At 40.7% G+C, this 15,288-nt stretch overlaps 2 protein-coding genes across 6 annotated transcripts in view; both read left to right on the forward strand.

Moving 5' to 3' along the window:
• The first annotated feature begins 227 nt into the window (after positions 1 to 227).
• Positions 228 to 7,917, forward strand: LOC103382911 (sodium- and chloride-dependent GABA transporter 2-like). Its single transcript, XM_025057192.1, is given in 16 exon segments — positions 228 to 376; positions 1,242 to 1,403; positions 1,406 to 1,426; positions 1,923 to 2,057; positions 2,163 to 2,303; positions 2,408 to 2,495; positions 2,588 to 2,720; positions 3,327 to 3,461; positions 4,476 to 4,579; positions 4,967 to 5,091; positions 5,181 to 5,293; positions 5,396 to 5,533; positions 6,239 to 6,341; positions 6,449 to 6,549; positions 6,643 to 6,813; positions 6,920 to 7,917. Coding segments are annotated over 16 exon segments (1,827 nt in total). The 5' UTR covers positions 228 to 369; the 3' UTR covers positions 7,070 to 7,917.
• Positions 7,918 to 8,233: 316 nt separating this feature from the next.
• The window catches only part of usp15 (ubiquitin specific peptidase 15), a 20,997-nt gene continuing 13,942 nt past the window's right edge, over positions 8,234 to 15,288 (forward strand). For 2 of the 5 annotated variants that reach the window (XM_017034796.2, XM_008315887.3), the window contains exons 1-7: positions 8,372 to 8,518; positions 9,659 to 9,786; positions 10,368 to 10,498; positions 12,616 to 12,742; positions 13,295 to 13,440; positions 14,375 to 14,436; positions 14,904 to 14,993. In XM_017034796.2, coding sequence (XP_016890285.1) covers positions 8,430 to 8,518; positions 9,659 to 9,786; positions 10,368 to 10,498; positions 12,616 to 12,742; positions 13,295 to 13,440; positions 14,375 to 14,436; positions 14,904 to 14,993 — 773 coding nt within the window. In that variant the 5' untranslated portion in view covers positions 8,372 to 8,429. Of the gene's footprint in view, positions 8,519 to 9,658; positions 9,787 to 10,367; positions 10,499 to 12,615; positions 12,743 to 13,294; positions 13,441 to 14,374; positions 14,437 to 14,903; positions 14,994 to 15,288 lie in introns of all 5 variants that reach the window. The other 3 variants (XM_017034798.2, XM_008315888.3, XM_017034801.2) reach the window with 2 other exon arrangements.

The raw sequence follows: 15,288 nt of genomic DNA on the forward strand, positions 1-15,288 counted from the left end.
TGTTCAGGCTTAAATGGAGGAAATAACATTGTTATTTTATTTTATTTTATTTTATTTTATTTTATTTTTTATTTATTTTATTTTCTTTATCAGACTAGAAACTGTCGGACCGCCCGTCGTATCGTAGCTCGTAGGTTTGTTTCTGCTGTTTTGTCCTGTTCTTACAACAACGTAGTGACAATCGGTGCACTTTGCTCTGAAATAGGACAGAAGTGGAGACAGTGGAAACGGCCCGCCTAAGATTAGCATGACAGACCCCCCCCCCTCCATTACTCATGTTAAATACTAAAACTCAGCATTGTCACACATCACTCTCCCAGGACGTCGCTTCCAACAGGAGACAGGACCACAACTGTGCACAGCCTTAGGATGAAAGGTACGTGTCTGTGAAACAGCAGTGAATGTCTTTGTTATTATGGGATGGTTCTGGAGAATCCTGCAGCTACATGAAATTAAACAAGTATTATGCTTTATTTTTTGTTTCATCTGAGAAAAATGTGAACTCCAAATCCAGTCACTCATTAAAGTCAGACATTCAATTGTTTTGTTTTTTTTTTCCTTTTTTTTAAATTTGTTTGAAAGTTCAAGTTCAGCTGTGACTGAGAACCAGAACTCTATTTTGACTACATTTATATATGCAGACATATATGCTGTTCTTTATTGTCTACAGATATAGAAGAGCAGAAAGAGCTAAAGTATTTTGTTCTTTTTTAAATTTTATATTTTTCATATTTATACATTGGAGATTTTGTTTTACATGCAGATGATGTCATAACTTATATTCAGGTCCTCATTAAATACACCTGTAACTGTGACATGTTTTTATTCTTATATCAAAACATCACACACACAAAAACACATACATATGTTTATATAAACATATATGTATATATTTATATATAAGAAAAAACAATCAAATAAAATGGCATTTGATCAAAGCTGTCTTTTTTTGACTGTCTTTCATTCGAGCCTGGTTAAAAATGTAGACGTTTGTCCTGGTTTCAGTTTTGACTGTTTTAAAAACCTAATAAATTAAAATGTAACACAGCCTCACACACAATGATAAACCTGGTCCAGAAGCGTGTTTTAGTTGTTGAAATTAGACGCCTTTGAAATGACGACACTTCAAACTCTTTCACTGACTTTTTAACTTTGAACTTTGTTTTAGTTTATTTTCGTAGGCTCATCTGAAAACCCCTGCCGTTTTGTCGAGTTTCGATCGTTTTCTTTCTGAACTGTAGGAGATGTTGCCAAAGCAGGTGTCTCCAATGGCAAACCCAGAGCAAAAGACGTGCTGTCCTCGGTGGACGACAAGATGGAGGAGAGAGGCCAGTGGAGCAACAAAGTGGAGTTCATCCTGTCGGTGGCCGGCTCCATCATCGGCCTGGGGAATATGTGGCGCCTTCTTGCTACAAGAACGGAGGAGGTGAGTCCAGAGCACGGATCGCTTCGCGAACATTTCCAAAGATGGAATTTGGAAATGCTCCTGTGGAGCTGCTAAATTGGAAGGCCCCTCTGTGTGGGCCAGCGGGGTCAGGGGTTAGGGCTGAGTGGGGTCAGACAGCTGTTGTTGCTCCTTGATCGCAGCAGCTGTCCCTGCAGAGAGGTGGGAATCTGAGTGAAGCAAACATCTCCCAGCACTCAACAGGAAGTCGGCACAAAATCTCCACCGGTGTCGTGGTCTAAAAAACCCCAAATACAACATACTATCTAAGAAAGAAGGTGTTAATCAATTCTTAGTTAGCCAAGCGTGCAGTTTGTGACGGGTCGCTTCTGAAGGAGGCCCCGCAAATTCACATGTTCGTGAGACTAAACATTAACATGTCTGAGATCTGGATTGGGCTTTGAGTCCTTCTCCTGCTCTAAAGTCAAGTCGTGTCCGTCAGTCGTAACACCGACCTCCTTCTTTCGTCCCACCTCAGGTGCGTTCCTAATTCCCTACCTGATCTTCCTGATCACCTGCGGAGTCCCGGTCTTCTTCCTGGAGATAGCCCTGGGTCAGTTCACCAGCGAAGGAGGAATCACCTGCTGGAGAAAGATTAGCCCCTTGTTTGAAGGTGAGTAGGATGCACCGATGTTTCAGTCGTTCGTGGTAACCCGCAGGTTAATCTCTCAGTGAACGGCTGCAGAGGAGCCTCATGTTTAACATGTCGTTGTTCAAGGTCTCGGTTATGGAACCCAGGTGATCGTGACTCTGTTAAACTTTTACTACATCATTGTTCTGGCCTGGGGGATTTTCTATCTGTCCTTCTCCTTCTCCTGGGAATTGCCCTGGTCGTCCTGCAACAACACCTGGAACACAGGTAGCGTACGAACGCCAGAACACGTGAAAATCAAAATCAGTAGTCTATTTCCTACTACAGCACTACCTTCATCCAACGGTTGCTCCTTTTTTTTTCCCCCCCAGAAAATTGCGTGGAGTTTCAGAAAAGAAACAGGTCACATGATGGAACATTCTACCTGAATGCCACCTCTCCTGTCCTCGAGTTCTGGGAGTGAGTATCCAGACCGTCCACACCACGATGTGACGTTGTTTAATTAATTAGCATCAAGAAAAAAAATGGTGTTACTTTTTTTGCTTGTGCAGGAGAAGAGCACTGAGAATCTCTCCTGGTATTGACCACATTGGTTCCCTTAACTGGGACCTGGCCCTGTGTCTCTTCATCGCCTGGGTCATGTGCTACTTCTGTATCTGGAAAGGGACAAAATCCACAGGAAAGGTTAATCTTATCTGACCTCCTCATTTGTAATCCTGTGTTTCCCAACCTTTTTTGATCATGGGTAAAAACCCTGCGGCACATCAGCGAACAAAAATCTCAGTCATGGGTAAAAACCCTGCGGCACATCAACGAACAAAAATCTCACAAAAAGTAGATGTAATGAAGTATATTAACCTTCGAGTTTAAATGACCTCATAATTGACTCAAATCTCGGCCTGTTTAGTTGAAGACTACGCTGTTATACTGGCAGGAATTGAAGAAAAGCAAAAACAAAGATCTTCTTTGACAGCTCTGATTATTATTATTTTTTGTTTTAATAGCCTCTGCTGCCACCTAGCAGAAGAAGAATGAATTAAACAAAAAAATATTTGCAGTAAATAACAGTTTTTGGGAGCACGCTAGTGCGCCACGGCACAGTGGTTGGGAATCACTGCTCTAATGCCACCTCCTCCTCCTCACTCTCACTAAGTCAGTTTTTGTGTTCTGCACCACCCTAATGTACTTATTTGCCACTCCTCTCTTCCTCATCTCTCTGTATGTGGCCCCTTGATAGTCTTTAGAACTGTCCAGTGTTTGCCTCACCCTCATCCGTGTGTGTTTGCACAGGTGGTCTACTTCACTGCTACCTTCCCCTATTTGATGCTGATTGTGCTGCTAATCAGAGGTCTCACCCTGCCGGGCGCTGGGATCGGTGTCCAGTTCTACCTGTACCCTGACCTGGGACGTTTGTCAGACCCGCAGGTGAGGGAGGGGCTAGAATGTTATATTTACTACATGTGTTTCATGTCTCAACTAAGTCATTTTACAAGATTGACATAAGAGACCTTTTCATGGCCATGACTCTGAATGTTTTCATAAGGCTTTCCTGAAAACTTTAAGATACCACTGAGGCATAAAGACTGAAAAATAAAGCCTGTAATGGCCTCTGTTATCTCAGTAGTAAATGTTCATTCATAGAAACCCTGTCAGAGTCTCTACATACCGGTAAAAAACATTGGTAAAACAGGTCAGAGTGACTACTACAAAAGGCCTTGAAGAGTTTCTGCTGGTTCCTTGCTATCACCTGAAACCCATCAGGGAGTGGAACCGCTATCACGGGTCGGGCCATTGGAAACCAAACAGAGACCTCTCTAATCTGTTCTTTTGTTTGACTCTTGAGGGGCAGTCTTAGCCGGGTGCAAAGGTCCTTCTGACTAACCTCCAAGCCTGTGCTGCAAAACCACTACAGTAAAACCAGAACACGATGTGTCGAGCGTCGAGCATCGAGCCACCCGTAGCCCACAGTCAGATTCAAATCAGTAATGCTATCCTGGGGTCTGCTCTGATGAAAGCTTATGTTACCCCACGACCACTCCGCTCATCTAGGGAGTGTCGTCTGGCAGTTCCTACACCTTGACCAGACAACCCGTTCCATGGGTCTAACGGAACAGGGGTCACTGTCTATCTTCGAGAAGCACCTAGCTTCAAGAGCTTCCGTCTCTCTCTCTCTCCTTGTCTCCACCTTTGCCTTCTCACCCCTCTGGAAGTCCAGCCTTCCTAACTAGTGGTCTCCTTTCAAGAGTTCCCCAAATTAGCTTGACTGTTAACCCTCCTGCTGCTGAATACATAAATGAAACCGTAATGGAAAGGATGAAAAACATCAGGGCATTAGCAGCTAGTAGTTAGCAGTTAGCAGTTAGCAGTTTGTCACTTTGTCACTTTACAACCACACCACACACTCTTATCTTATCTTACTTAAATGTTTTTTTCTGTCAGGTGTGGATGGATGCTGGGACCCAGATTTTCTTCTCTTACGCCATTTGTTTAGGTTCACTGACAGCCCTGGGCAGCTATAACAAATATAACAACAACTGCTACAGGTATGGTATCCTGTTAAGGGTTGTTTGTTTTTTTGTACCCTCTACCACATTTGCAACGGAAACTAGCATGATGTCTACTATGTTTTGGCCATTTTGCCATTTGTTGTTTTTGTTTAAGATCACTTTTGTCTATTTGCTCTCATTTCTAAAGTTCACCTTAGTTTGTGTAGTTTCTCAAGTTAAATATTTGCTAACACAAAGCTACTTGTGCCATATGTCTTTTTTCAATAACATTAGCTATGCTATCATTTGAATGCTAAAGTAATATTAGCTAAGTATTAGGGACAGAAAAATTAAACTTATATATATACTGTATATATATACAGTATATATATAAGTTTAATTTTTCTGTCCCTTCTCATTTTAATGCCAATCTGTCTTTTGCAGAGACGCCCTCTCACTGTGCTGTTTAAACAGTGGCACCAGTTTCGTGGCGGGCTTTGCCATCTTCTCCATCCTGGGTTTTATGTCCTACGAACAGAATGTTCCCATCTCAGAAGTGGCCGAGTCAGGTGAGACTTGAACAGCGGGACAACAACAACACCAGTTCCTGACCCTCAGAGTGAGGCTGTTTTCATCATTAGATTTCTCTGTGCTCCAGGTCCCGGTCTGGCCTTCATAGCCTACCCCCGCGCTGTGACCATGATGCCCTTCTCTCCTCTTTGGGCTGCTCTCTTCTTCATCATGATTGTTTTTCTGGGACTGGACAGTCAGGTAAAGTAAAAAGTTAACGTTAACTTTGACCCTTTCTTTTCCATAAAACAGTGGTTAATTATTGACCTCGTTCTTTTCTTTTCCCCCGTGCTGCTCCTTCAGTTTGTGTGCGTCGAGAGCCTGGTGACAGCGGTTGTTGACATGTACCCTGAAGTGTTCCGACGCAAAAATCGCCGGGAGCTCTTTCTGTTAGCTGTTAGTCTCGTCTCCTTCCTCGTGGGCCTCATCATGTTGACGGAGGTAGGGGGTCAGACACTGGGGCCACACATACACAACAATAAACATGAGCTGAGACAAAGATGAAAGTGGATTGGCCGCCACCCCCTTCACCAACTATATTTGTCAGACTTGTTCTGGACAAATGCCACACAAATAAAATAAAAAACTAAATCACATTTTTGTCTAACAGAATGTGAATATAGTCAAATATGGTGTGGATTAGTGATAGTTATTTAAGTCTCAATTGTTTTTTGTTTTTTTCCAGTTGCTTTAATAGTGGGGACCGCACCGTATTTTATTAAAAAAATAAAAAATATATGACCTATATTTGGAAAATTCTTGTATTAACAGCAGAGACGCTGTTAACAGGCTGCCCCCAGCAGGGGCCAAGCATGTGGTTCCTCTGGGAATCAAACCCAGGACTCTCTGCTCTGTTTCAATCAAACCCAGGACTCTGCTCTCTGCTCTGTTTCCCGAGGCAGGCATGCTAACCACTACACTACAGAACCGACAATTACATCTTATTTTTCTTTTGCAATCTAGTCGACGGCCGGATTGGATGGTTGGGTGGGCCAGATTCGGCCCGCGAGCCACCAGTTGATCACTGACATACAGGATAAATGTATATTGATCTGCTATTAACAAGTACATCATTCTACTTTGTACTGCATGAGTACTGCACCGTTGAAATTATTATTAAAGTTTATTTTCCCCCCGTCTCTCCAGGGAGGCATGTACGTCTTCCAGCTTTTTGATTACTACGCTGCAAGCGGCATGTGTCTTCTCTTCATGTCCATTTTTGAGACAGTCTGCATCGCCTGGGTCTATGGTACAGTCTACCTTCCCTCAAATAAAACAAAACCTTGTCTTTTTTCCAGCAAATATTTGTCTACAAAAACACTTTTTTTTTTAAAAGAGACCTCTGTGTTTTTGCAGGTGTGGATCGCTTTTATGACAACATTGAGGACATGATTGGCTACCGCCCAGGACCTTACATCAAATACTGTTGGTTGTTCCTCAGCCCTGCCACGTGCATTGTGAGTGTCAACAAAGTAACTGAACCAAAACTGACAAAGGCCAACCTACAACTGAGACAATCTTTTTTTTTTTTTTTTGCATCTCTCTCTTAGGGTACATTTGCCTTTTCCCTCATCAAATATACTCCTCTTAAATACAATAACGAGTACGTGTACCCATGGTGGGGCTATGTCATTGGCTGGCTGCTCGCTCTCTCCTCCATGGTCTGCATCCCACTCTGGATGGTGTACAAGATCAGCATCACAGAGGGAACACTCCGAGAGGTAACGCTAATGGCTCCTTTTACCTCTCTACTTTAATTCTATTTTATTTTATTGCTTTGTTCTGCCTCATGAAACCTTTTTTATTTTATTTTATTTTTTTCCACAGCGTATTCAGCTGCTCACCACTCCGTCTGATGATTTGCCCAAAACTAAAAGGGAGCAGGAGAGGTTACTGGCAATCTTTGCTCCTGAGACGGATGCCACTGTGTCCAAAACTGGCTACACTCCTGTCTCGGAGAAAGACTCCACCGTTTGAAAGTGGTGATGATACTGTATTTGTATTTATGTAGGAGAGGAGTGCGGGTTTTGTTCCAATTTTAACTACTCCATCACAGAGGTCACTGCAGGGAGAGATGCAACAATCTGTCACATCATCTACTGTATCTGGAGAAGGACTCAGGAGAGAACAGTCAGTTGTGCAAAGGCAGATGCTGTACGGTGTTTTCAGGGATATTTACTCGACTCAAATTGGGATTGAAATACAATATACATTTAATTCTTTGAGGAAAAAAAGGAAAACAAAAAACGGCATTTAACTCAATGAGTAAATATGAAAAACCTAGGTCACGCTGTTCGTACATGCGTCCCAGTGCATTCTGTACATAATATGATGATTTTAAATTTTTTCTACTTTGGTTTGCAACAGTAATCATAGCGAGAATTGCGGTTATTTTTGGTTACCATTGTGAAGAGGACTACGTGTGGGTTAATGTTCTCCCTACTGTATTATACATTTTATTATCATGAACAATTGTGCCGTATTTCCTGCTTACATGTCAATTGAAATGCGATGTAATATGTTTAACTTTTTTCTTCCATATAAAATAATATTTTAATTATTTTATGTGACTAGTGTCTCCCGCGGATAACATTAGGAATACTGTTCATAAAGTGTAGAACGATTTTAATGTATGTTTATAGTTCCATTTAATGTGTTCGTTGTGAATCATATGTTTTAAATAAATGTCATGATTTAAATGTTGTCTCAAACATTTGGTGAAATCTGTGTACAGGTTATTTTAACTGTAAATATTCACATAAACAGAAAAGGCTTAAATAATGCAACGATTTTGGCTATTAGCAAAAATAAATGTCTACAAAAAACTTGTGAAATTGTTTATTTTATTTAAACGGATTAAATATTAATAAGTGTGTAAGTCAATATTTCAAAATAAAATGGATCCTGGTATTTACAACTCTCCTTGTGGAACACAAATACAAGTACAAGTAATTTATTACATCTGCAATAAGTCGCTCCATTTACAGTAATTAAAAATGACGTAATTGTTTTTAGAATGATTTATAAAACCACCCACCCTCCGCATATTAAAAATACTATTTATCATATTTCAAACTGGGCGATTTACTTCCATTATTAAAATAATGCTAGTTGTAATATTTAGGACATGCGTAAGGGCTTGGTTTTGATAAGTGTAGTCACAATGATGGGGCATTTTTGGAAGAAATTGTTCTCGAATACGTTTGGCCACTGGGTGTCACGCTGCTCGCGTTACGACTACGAGTTGCTGATTGGCTGATGCTGCAACACACATTTTACGTTCACTCGGTGACGCCCCGATTATTCCCAGCATGCAGCAGGACATGTCTGAGGAAAGATGGCCGAAGGAGGAGCGGCTGATCTGGATACCCAAAGAGGAGAGGTCGCAGCACTGTTGAAAACCCAACTCAGAAAAGGAGACACTTGGTAAGACTTAGGTCGAAACTCTTTTAAAAACAAAGCGGGGTCTGGGGCTTTCTCGACCGGTGCTGTCAACACCTGTAAGGGGAGAGAAAGCCGTAAGTGACGAACCGTGTTGACACTTAGCTCTGTGCTGGCTAACGGAATCCTGTCAGTTTCATGTGTGTCAGCTCGACAGGCTAGCGGTGATTGGAGCTAATGCCAGTAGTTTGATTGACAGTTAACAACGTCAAGCTCCTAATCTCTGTTAAAACTTACATCCTGGTGACTGTGTTCAAAATTGAAATATGACATTTTAGAATTGTATCCCATGACATCATCCCGGCGAGGATACGTATCGTTTTTCTGAGCTAGTTAGCAGGCTCGATTTGAGCTAACGGGCTAGACTTTCGAAGCTTCAAGTGGTTTCCTAGTCAGTGGGTTCATCTGTCGACTTCCAAAGGGCGGAGTCGGAAAAAAAAAAAAAACACCTGTCAAAATCACAGAGGCAGCAAGCCAGGCATGTAGCAACCTGAACTCATCCTGGCGTCAACAGAGCAACTGTAAGTCTGCCTCACGCTTAACGACAGATTTCATATTGACATAGAAGCTTTCTAAGCTGTTGTCAATATCGACCCGGTGACGGAATACAAAAACATATTTAGTTTACATTTTAATCGTGTTGTACCCGTGTCCTTTGGTTCCTCTGAAATCAATCCACTGTAGAAAAAAAAGTTGTACCCGTGTCCTTTGGTTCCTCTGTTATCAGTCCACTGTAGAACAAAAAAAAAGAAAAAAAGAAATCCACAGTACTTTACCAAACCACATAGAGTGAACGAAGTTATCACTGCTTTGTCAAAAGTTTGTGACAATGTGGAATGGATACCGTTGAATGTAATAAGTGGCCATTGATCTTCATTGATTTGTAGCAAACCACACCTCGTCCTGTCTTGGCCTTAATAACTGCAATGCACAATTTTTATATTCACTTGGCAAAAGCTGTACGTCATATTACTGGTTGTTGTGAAAAAAAAGCATAAGGAAATATTTGATCAACGTTGACCCAAAATGCTTTCCATTTACCAACATGTGCATTTAATGCCAGGTTATTCTACCTTTATTATTAAAATAAATTATAATTAATATTACTGCCTGCCTTCTACGCAGGTACCTTGTAGACAGTCACTGGTTCAAACAGTGGAAGAAATATGTCGGATTTGACAGCTGGGACAAGTACCAGATGGGGGACCAGAATGTCTACCCAGGACCAGTTGACAACGCTGGTCTTCTCAGAGGTAAGGGAGATGACGCTGTTCCTCTCTTCAAAGTGAAAAGGAAATGAATATGACATTTTTTTAAAGGAATCCTTTTACTTTCCCATAATCACTTTTTTTACCTTATGCGTGTTATAGTCTTAATATATGTTAAATGTCATTTAGTTATACTAAGAAGATAAGATAAGATGAAAATTTGTTGTAATACCATTTCCTTGGTTAGACTTTCATTCTATTTAATCTTGTATTTTATTTCATTTTCTTAACCTTCCCAAATGCAGTAAATGTAACTCTTATTTTTCATTTTGACTCAAATCTGAGTTACAAAATCTTGTATTTTATTTCATTTTCTTAACTTCCCCAAGTGCAGTAAATGTAACTCTTATTTTTTATTTTTACTCAAACTAGTTACTTTCATTTGGATGTATCAGATATTATGATTTAATTCTGACTAGTCTGAACTAGAAATGATAAAGTGGTAAAAAAAAAAGAATTTCTGCTCAACTTTTAAAAATTTGAAAACTCTGTTCTGGATCATAAAGTTGAGCAGATGTTTACTGTTTAATGGTCTAATTATTGTTGTTACTTCTTCTGCTCCTTAGATGGCGATGTGCTTGCCATCAAAGAACACCTCATCGATGAGCTGGACTACATCCTGGTCCCCACAGAGGGCTGGAACAAGTTGGTCAGTTGGTATGGACTGACAGAGGGTCAGGAACCGATTGCACGAAAGGTAAGTGTCCAGTCGTGTCCATTACTGTTGTGAATGAAGTGAAAGAATTGAGCCGCAGTTGGTTTTCTGTGGTTAGAAGCAATAACGTCTCGTGTGCGTTCTTTAGAGCTGAAAGAAATAGATGTGGAAGTAATAGAACTGGCTCAGAGTCATTTGTGATCAGTGTGTAAATGCAGTTTAAAATATTAAAGCGTTCACCTGTGCAGTTTGTCAACCTGGTTTGGTATAAAATATTGTGTGTAACTTTCAGAAATAAAAGTGTAAGAAAATATCAGTACACTGAAAAACCACGATATTTCATTTCACGATACTGTATCTATATTTTACAGCACTGTGTTGCTTTTTTTTTAACAATTTACATTCAAATTTCATGGCATTGGTTCATTTTATTTTCTTTTATTTCTTCTCTAGTGGTTACAAATGTAGATCCCTCTTAGTAAATCACCATACCTATAGTATCGCAGTATATCGCAATATATCATATTATTGTAATACGTAAAACATTGACAAAAACGTGCCAATACACACTTCTATTCAGAAATGAATTCATTTCTGAATTCTATTCTATTCTATTCAATTCTATTCATTAAAATGCTTAAATAATTCTCACACTTCTATTCAGAAATGAATTCATTAAAATGCTTAAATAATTCGCCGTGATTTGAGTTGAGGTGACAACAACGTTTCCCCCGTGATGTAATTCATTCATTCATTTGTGGTTCGGTTTTAAAAACACTTTTTGTTACCTGTGTAAGGTCTGTGCTGTAAGGTCTGTGCTGTAAGGTCTGTGCTGTAAGGTCTGCTGTAAGCTTCAGTCTGTGGTGTCATTTGTTGCCTTGATATATTTTCATGGTGATGACTTCAAGTGGACCGGGCCCACAGGATCAAATCCCTGCCTCAAATCTCACTAGTCACGGCGTCATGGCTGCTGGGAGAGGTTCCTGTTCCCCCTCCATCTCTGTCCCTTACTCTCTTGCTCGGCTCCTTCCTTCCCCCTCGTCGACAGACCCTCCCCTTTTGCCATGTATGTATTGGGACATATCGGGTGGCCGCCGGGTTTCTATTTTCAGGCAACGATCTGCATGACTGAAAAGCTACATGGAGCAATCTGCAAGACACAACATGAAGGAGGTCCTTTATTACTTTCCCCTCTGTTTTCTTTGAACTTTTTGTCTGCTTCTGTTCCATGGGTTGTTATCCTTTTGTGCGTGGAAGGAGCTGAGGTTGAAAAGGATTCATGAGAGTTTGTGTGACTGGACTGGGGCTGTATTTCCACCCACTGTCCTGCTGTGACTGTCAGCACCGGCGGAGTGTTCCTGAGTGTGTCCTTGTTTTTGAAATGGTGGCGTGGTGGCTGATGTCACCCTGAGAGGAGCGTTTGAAAGCAGTGGGAGTGACATTAATGATGGTTAGGAGTGCGTGTGGGTTTAAACGCTTACAGCCTTACCGTTGAATTCGGAGTTCCTGCCCAGGCTTTGGTGACGCGTCGGCCTTTTATCTTGGAGCTTACGAACACATGGGTGAAATGCTGAGGGGTAGGATGGGCACGCCGGAGGTTGGGGGTTTAAATAGGGGAGGGTCAGTGACAGAAACTGAGCTGTGTGAGTGTGTATGCATGACTACTGCAGTTCTCGGGGAAGATGGTGCTGCGTCTGTATATATGTGTGTGTGTTGCATGGGCTCAGCGGTGAAAATAAATAGGCTGGGACCCCCTCAGCTGTTTCGACGAGGTGCTGCTAATTTGGGCGCTACACTCTAACTGTGTCCCTGTCAGCAAACCACATGATGAGGAGCAACAAGGGCAGCGCAGCCTGCCTTGTTATCAACTAGATGATACATAGTACAACCCATAGTACAACAACTGGTTTAATGTAGTCAGTTATGTATATATAAGGTTTCTATTTTTTAACAATGTGTTCTTGATTGACCTCAGATGATGATGATAATAATAGCTATTATTATTATTATTATTATTATTATTATTATTATTATTATTATTATTATTATTATTATTATTATTATTATTATTATTATTATTATTTGATCCAGTGTTTGACAGGAATCCTGTGGATTGAATGCTAACTGACCGTATTGTCCCTGTGTTTTTTCACATTCAGGTGGTGGAACAGGGTATGTTTGTGAAGCACTGCAAAGTGGAGGTGTACCTGACGGAGCTGAAGCTGTGTGAAGACAGTAATATGGACAACGTCATCACCAGACGTTTCAGTAAAGCTGACACGATAGGTAGGTCAGCCTGGATCAGAGTGGAATAACTGACTTTTTATTTTTCCTGAGATTAAGTTTATTGTTGAATGACTTTCCTGAGAAATAATTATGCAGCCAACTATATAAAATTTTTTGTTGTCATCAAAGCTATACATTAAATTAAAATTTATGTAAAATGTAAATTTAAATTTTATAAAAGTGATTGTTTTTTTTTTCACGGCAGTGTAAAAGGATTATCACTAGTACTGTAAGTAGCAGTAGTGGCAGTGCAATGGTAGAGGCAATAACATAAAATGCAGATGTGTAAGGCAGGCGTGCTAACCGCTACACTACAGAACCACTTAAAAAACTCAGAGGCTGCCACACGTGGGGGGCGCCAAACTTCCACCCGAACAGGGACTTGAGCCCTGGACCCTCAAATTAAAAGTCTGATGCTCTACCCACTGAGCTCTCGGGACCCTCAAATTAAAAGTCTGATGCTCTAGCCACTGAGGGTACCCACTGCTCTCAGGTCTCGTTTCATACCAATCAAACATGGCCGTTCCATTTCTTTTATCATCTCATCTACAGATATGATAGAGAAGGAGATGAGGAAGCTGTTCAGCATTCCTGACGAGAAGGAGACCAGACTGTGGAACAGGTACATGAGCAACACCTTTGAGCCACTCAACAAACCAGACAGCACTATACAGGACGCCGGCCTCTACCAAGGACAGGTAGGAGCTGTGGCCAATCAGAAAGTTGTGTGTAATTTAAGTTATAATTAAAAGTCAGAGTTTCTCAGTATTTTTAATTTGATTGTTTTCTTGTGTGAACTTTTAAATCTCTCATTTGCTACTTGCTTTACTAAAAATCATCATGGACAATTACTGATCCCATTTGTGTATCTGTGTCTTTGTCACACCACTGCCATCTACAGGACTGTGATGGACAGTGAACCTGACGTTAGGCATGAAACAGCATTGTGTCTTTACTATGCTCACCTTTTTTCTACAATTACATTTTTTTTTTTTTTAAACCCTCACTATATCGCAGTACATCGTGGATTTTTTTTTAAATCTGATCTCACGAAATTTTCGTATAGCAAAAAATAAACTAAAAGACATTATAAAATAATTAAACATACGAAAAGTTTTGGCTTCTAAAAATGTGGATTCTCGTTTTGAAATTGAGATACGCGCATTTGCGAACAATCGCTGGTAGCTTTGTTTACCTAGACGAGATCGTACACAGCGTACTGTTGGCTAATTGAACATGCTCTTCTGTTCCTCCTTCTGATTGGCTCATGCATCGTAGCATCTCTCAGCATCTCCCCTCGTCTGTTGGCCGCTCTCTCGTTCACTTCGCTTTGCGTCGCCATTGTACAACTCTACTGTTTATATAGTTGTGTGGGGAAGGTAATACTAACATTAATAACGATATAATAACTATCTTGTCTCACGATTTTTTCTATTTTGCGGTCGGTCTTGGAATACAACTACCGCGATAGGAGAGGGGACCACAGTTTATCGTATCGTCAGATTCTTGCCTAAACACACCCCCAGTCGTACCTGTTCTTGCTCATTTTCTCCACCTGAACCTGTTTTTTTTTTGTGTCGCTATCTTTAAATCTGTTTAAAGCAAACAAAGCCTCTCCCCTGTCTGTCACAGATTCTTGTCATAGAGCAGAAGAATGAGGACGGCTCCTGGCCCAGAGGCTCCACGGCACAAAAGTAAGCAATCAGCACGACATCAGTATTCGTTTTTTTTTTTGTTTTTTTTTAAACAGTTCACAGATGAATGAAGGAAAACCGGAATTAGATCTACCGACAATTTCCTGTAAAAGATTCCAAAAAGTACATTTAAAAAAAATAAATATATATAATAGGTTGATTTTTCCACTGTCACTAATTAAGATAATAATAATAATAATAATTTCTACTGTCTGCCTGCTCTGTCACAACTACACCTCACCATTTTCTAAACTCTTCCTTCCCTTTGTGATTTTGATTATTTGTTTTGCCTGTTTTGCTCGTTTTTCTTTTCTTTCTGTTTTTTTTTTTTTTTTTTTTGCTGATGTCCCCGTTTTATTCCCTGTCATCGCCCCTTGTATTTCTTAGACCTGTGCACACCTCTCCCTGGTGGCTCCTTTTTTTTTTCTCTCCTTTTAACTCATGATCTATTCTTTTATCTTTTGAAGGTCATCTGGTGCTACCAATCTCTGTGCTTTGCCAAAGATCTCGCCTTCATCTCTCACAAACAATCATAACAGCAGCTTCAACAGCAGGAAGTAAGGCTTAGTAGTGATTGGCTAGAACACTGTAGCCCAGGGGTGGATTTGTGTGTCGACAGCCAGAGGATAGAGCCTGGAGATGCAGCTGCACCGTAGCACAGCGCTGCACCTTCAATCCAGGCCAAAGTTAAAGTGGCAGAAAAGCCTGCATGAAAAAAAAAAAAAATCTTGCTGAATTAAAGAATCGCTCCACTAAGTCAACCTGTTTGAACTACTCCACCACATTTCTGGCTGTGTTTTTTCCCCACTCTTCAGGCTCCATTCCTGGCTGTAGCTTGTGGCTTCAAACTAA

The sequence above is a fragment of the Cynoglossus semilaevis genome, chromosome 8, assembly GCF_000523025.1.
Source record: "Cynoglossus semilaevis isolate Cse_v1.0 chromosome 8, Cse_v1.0, whole genome shotgun sequence".
NCBI classification, from domain to species: domain Eukaryota; kingdom Metazoa; phylum Chordata; class Actinopteri; order Pleuronectiformes; family Cynoglossidae; genus Cynoglossus; species Cynoglossus semilaevis.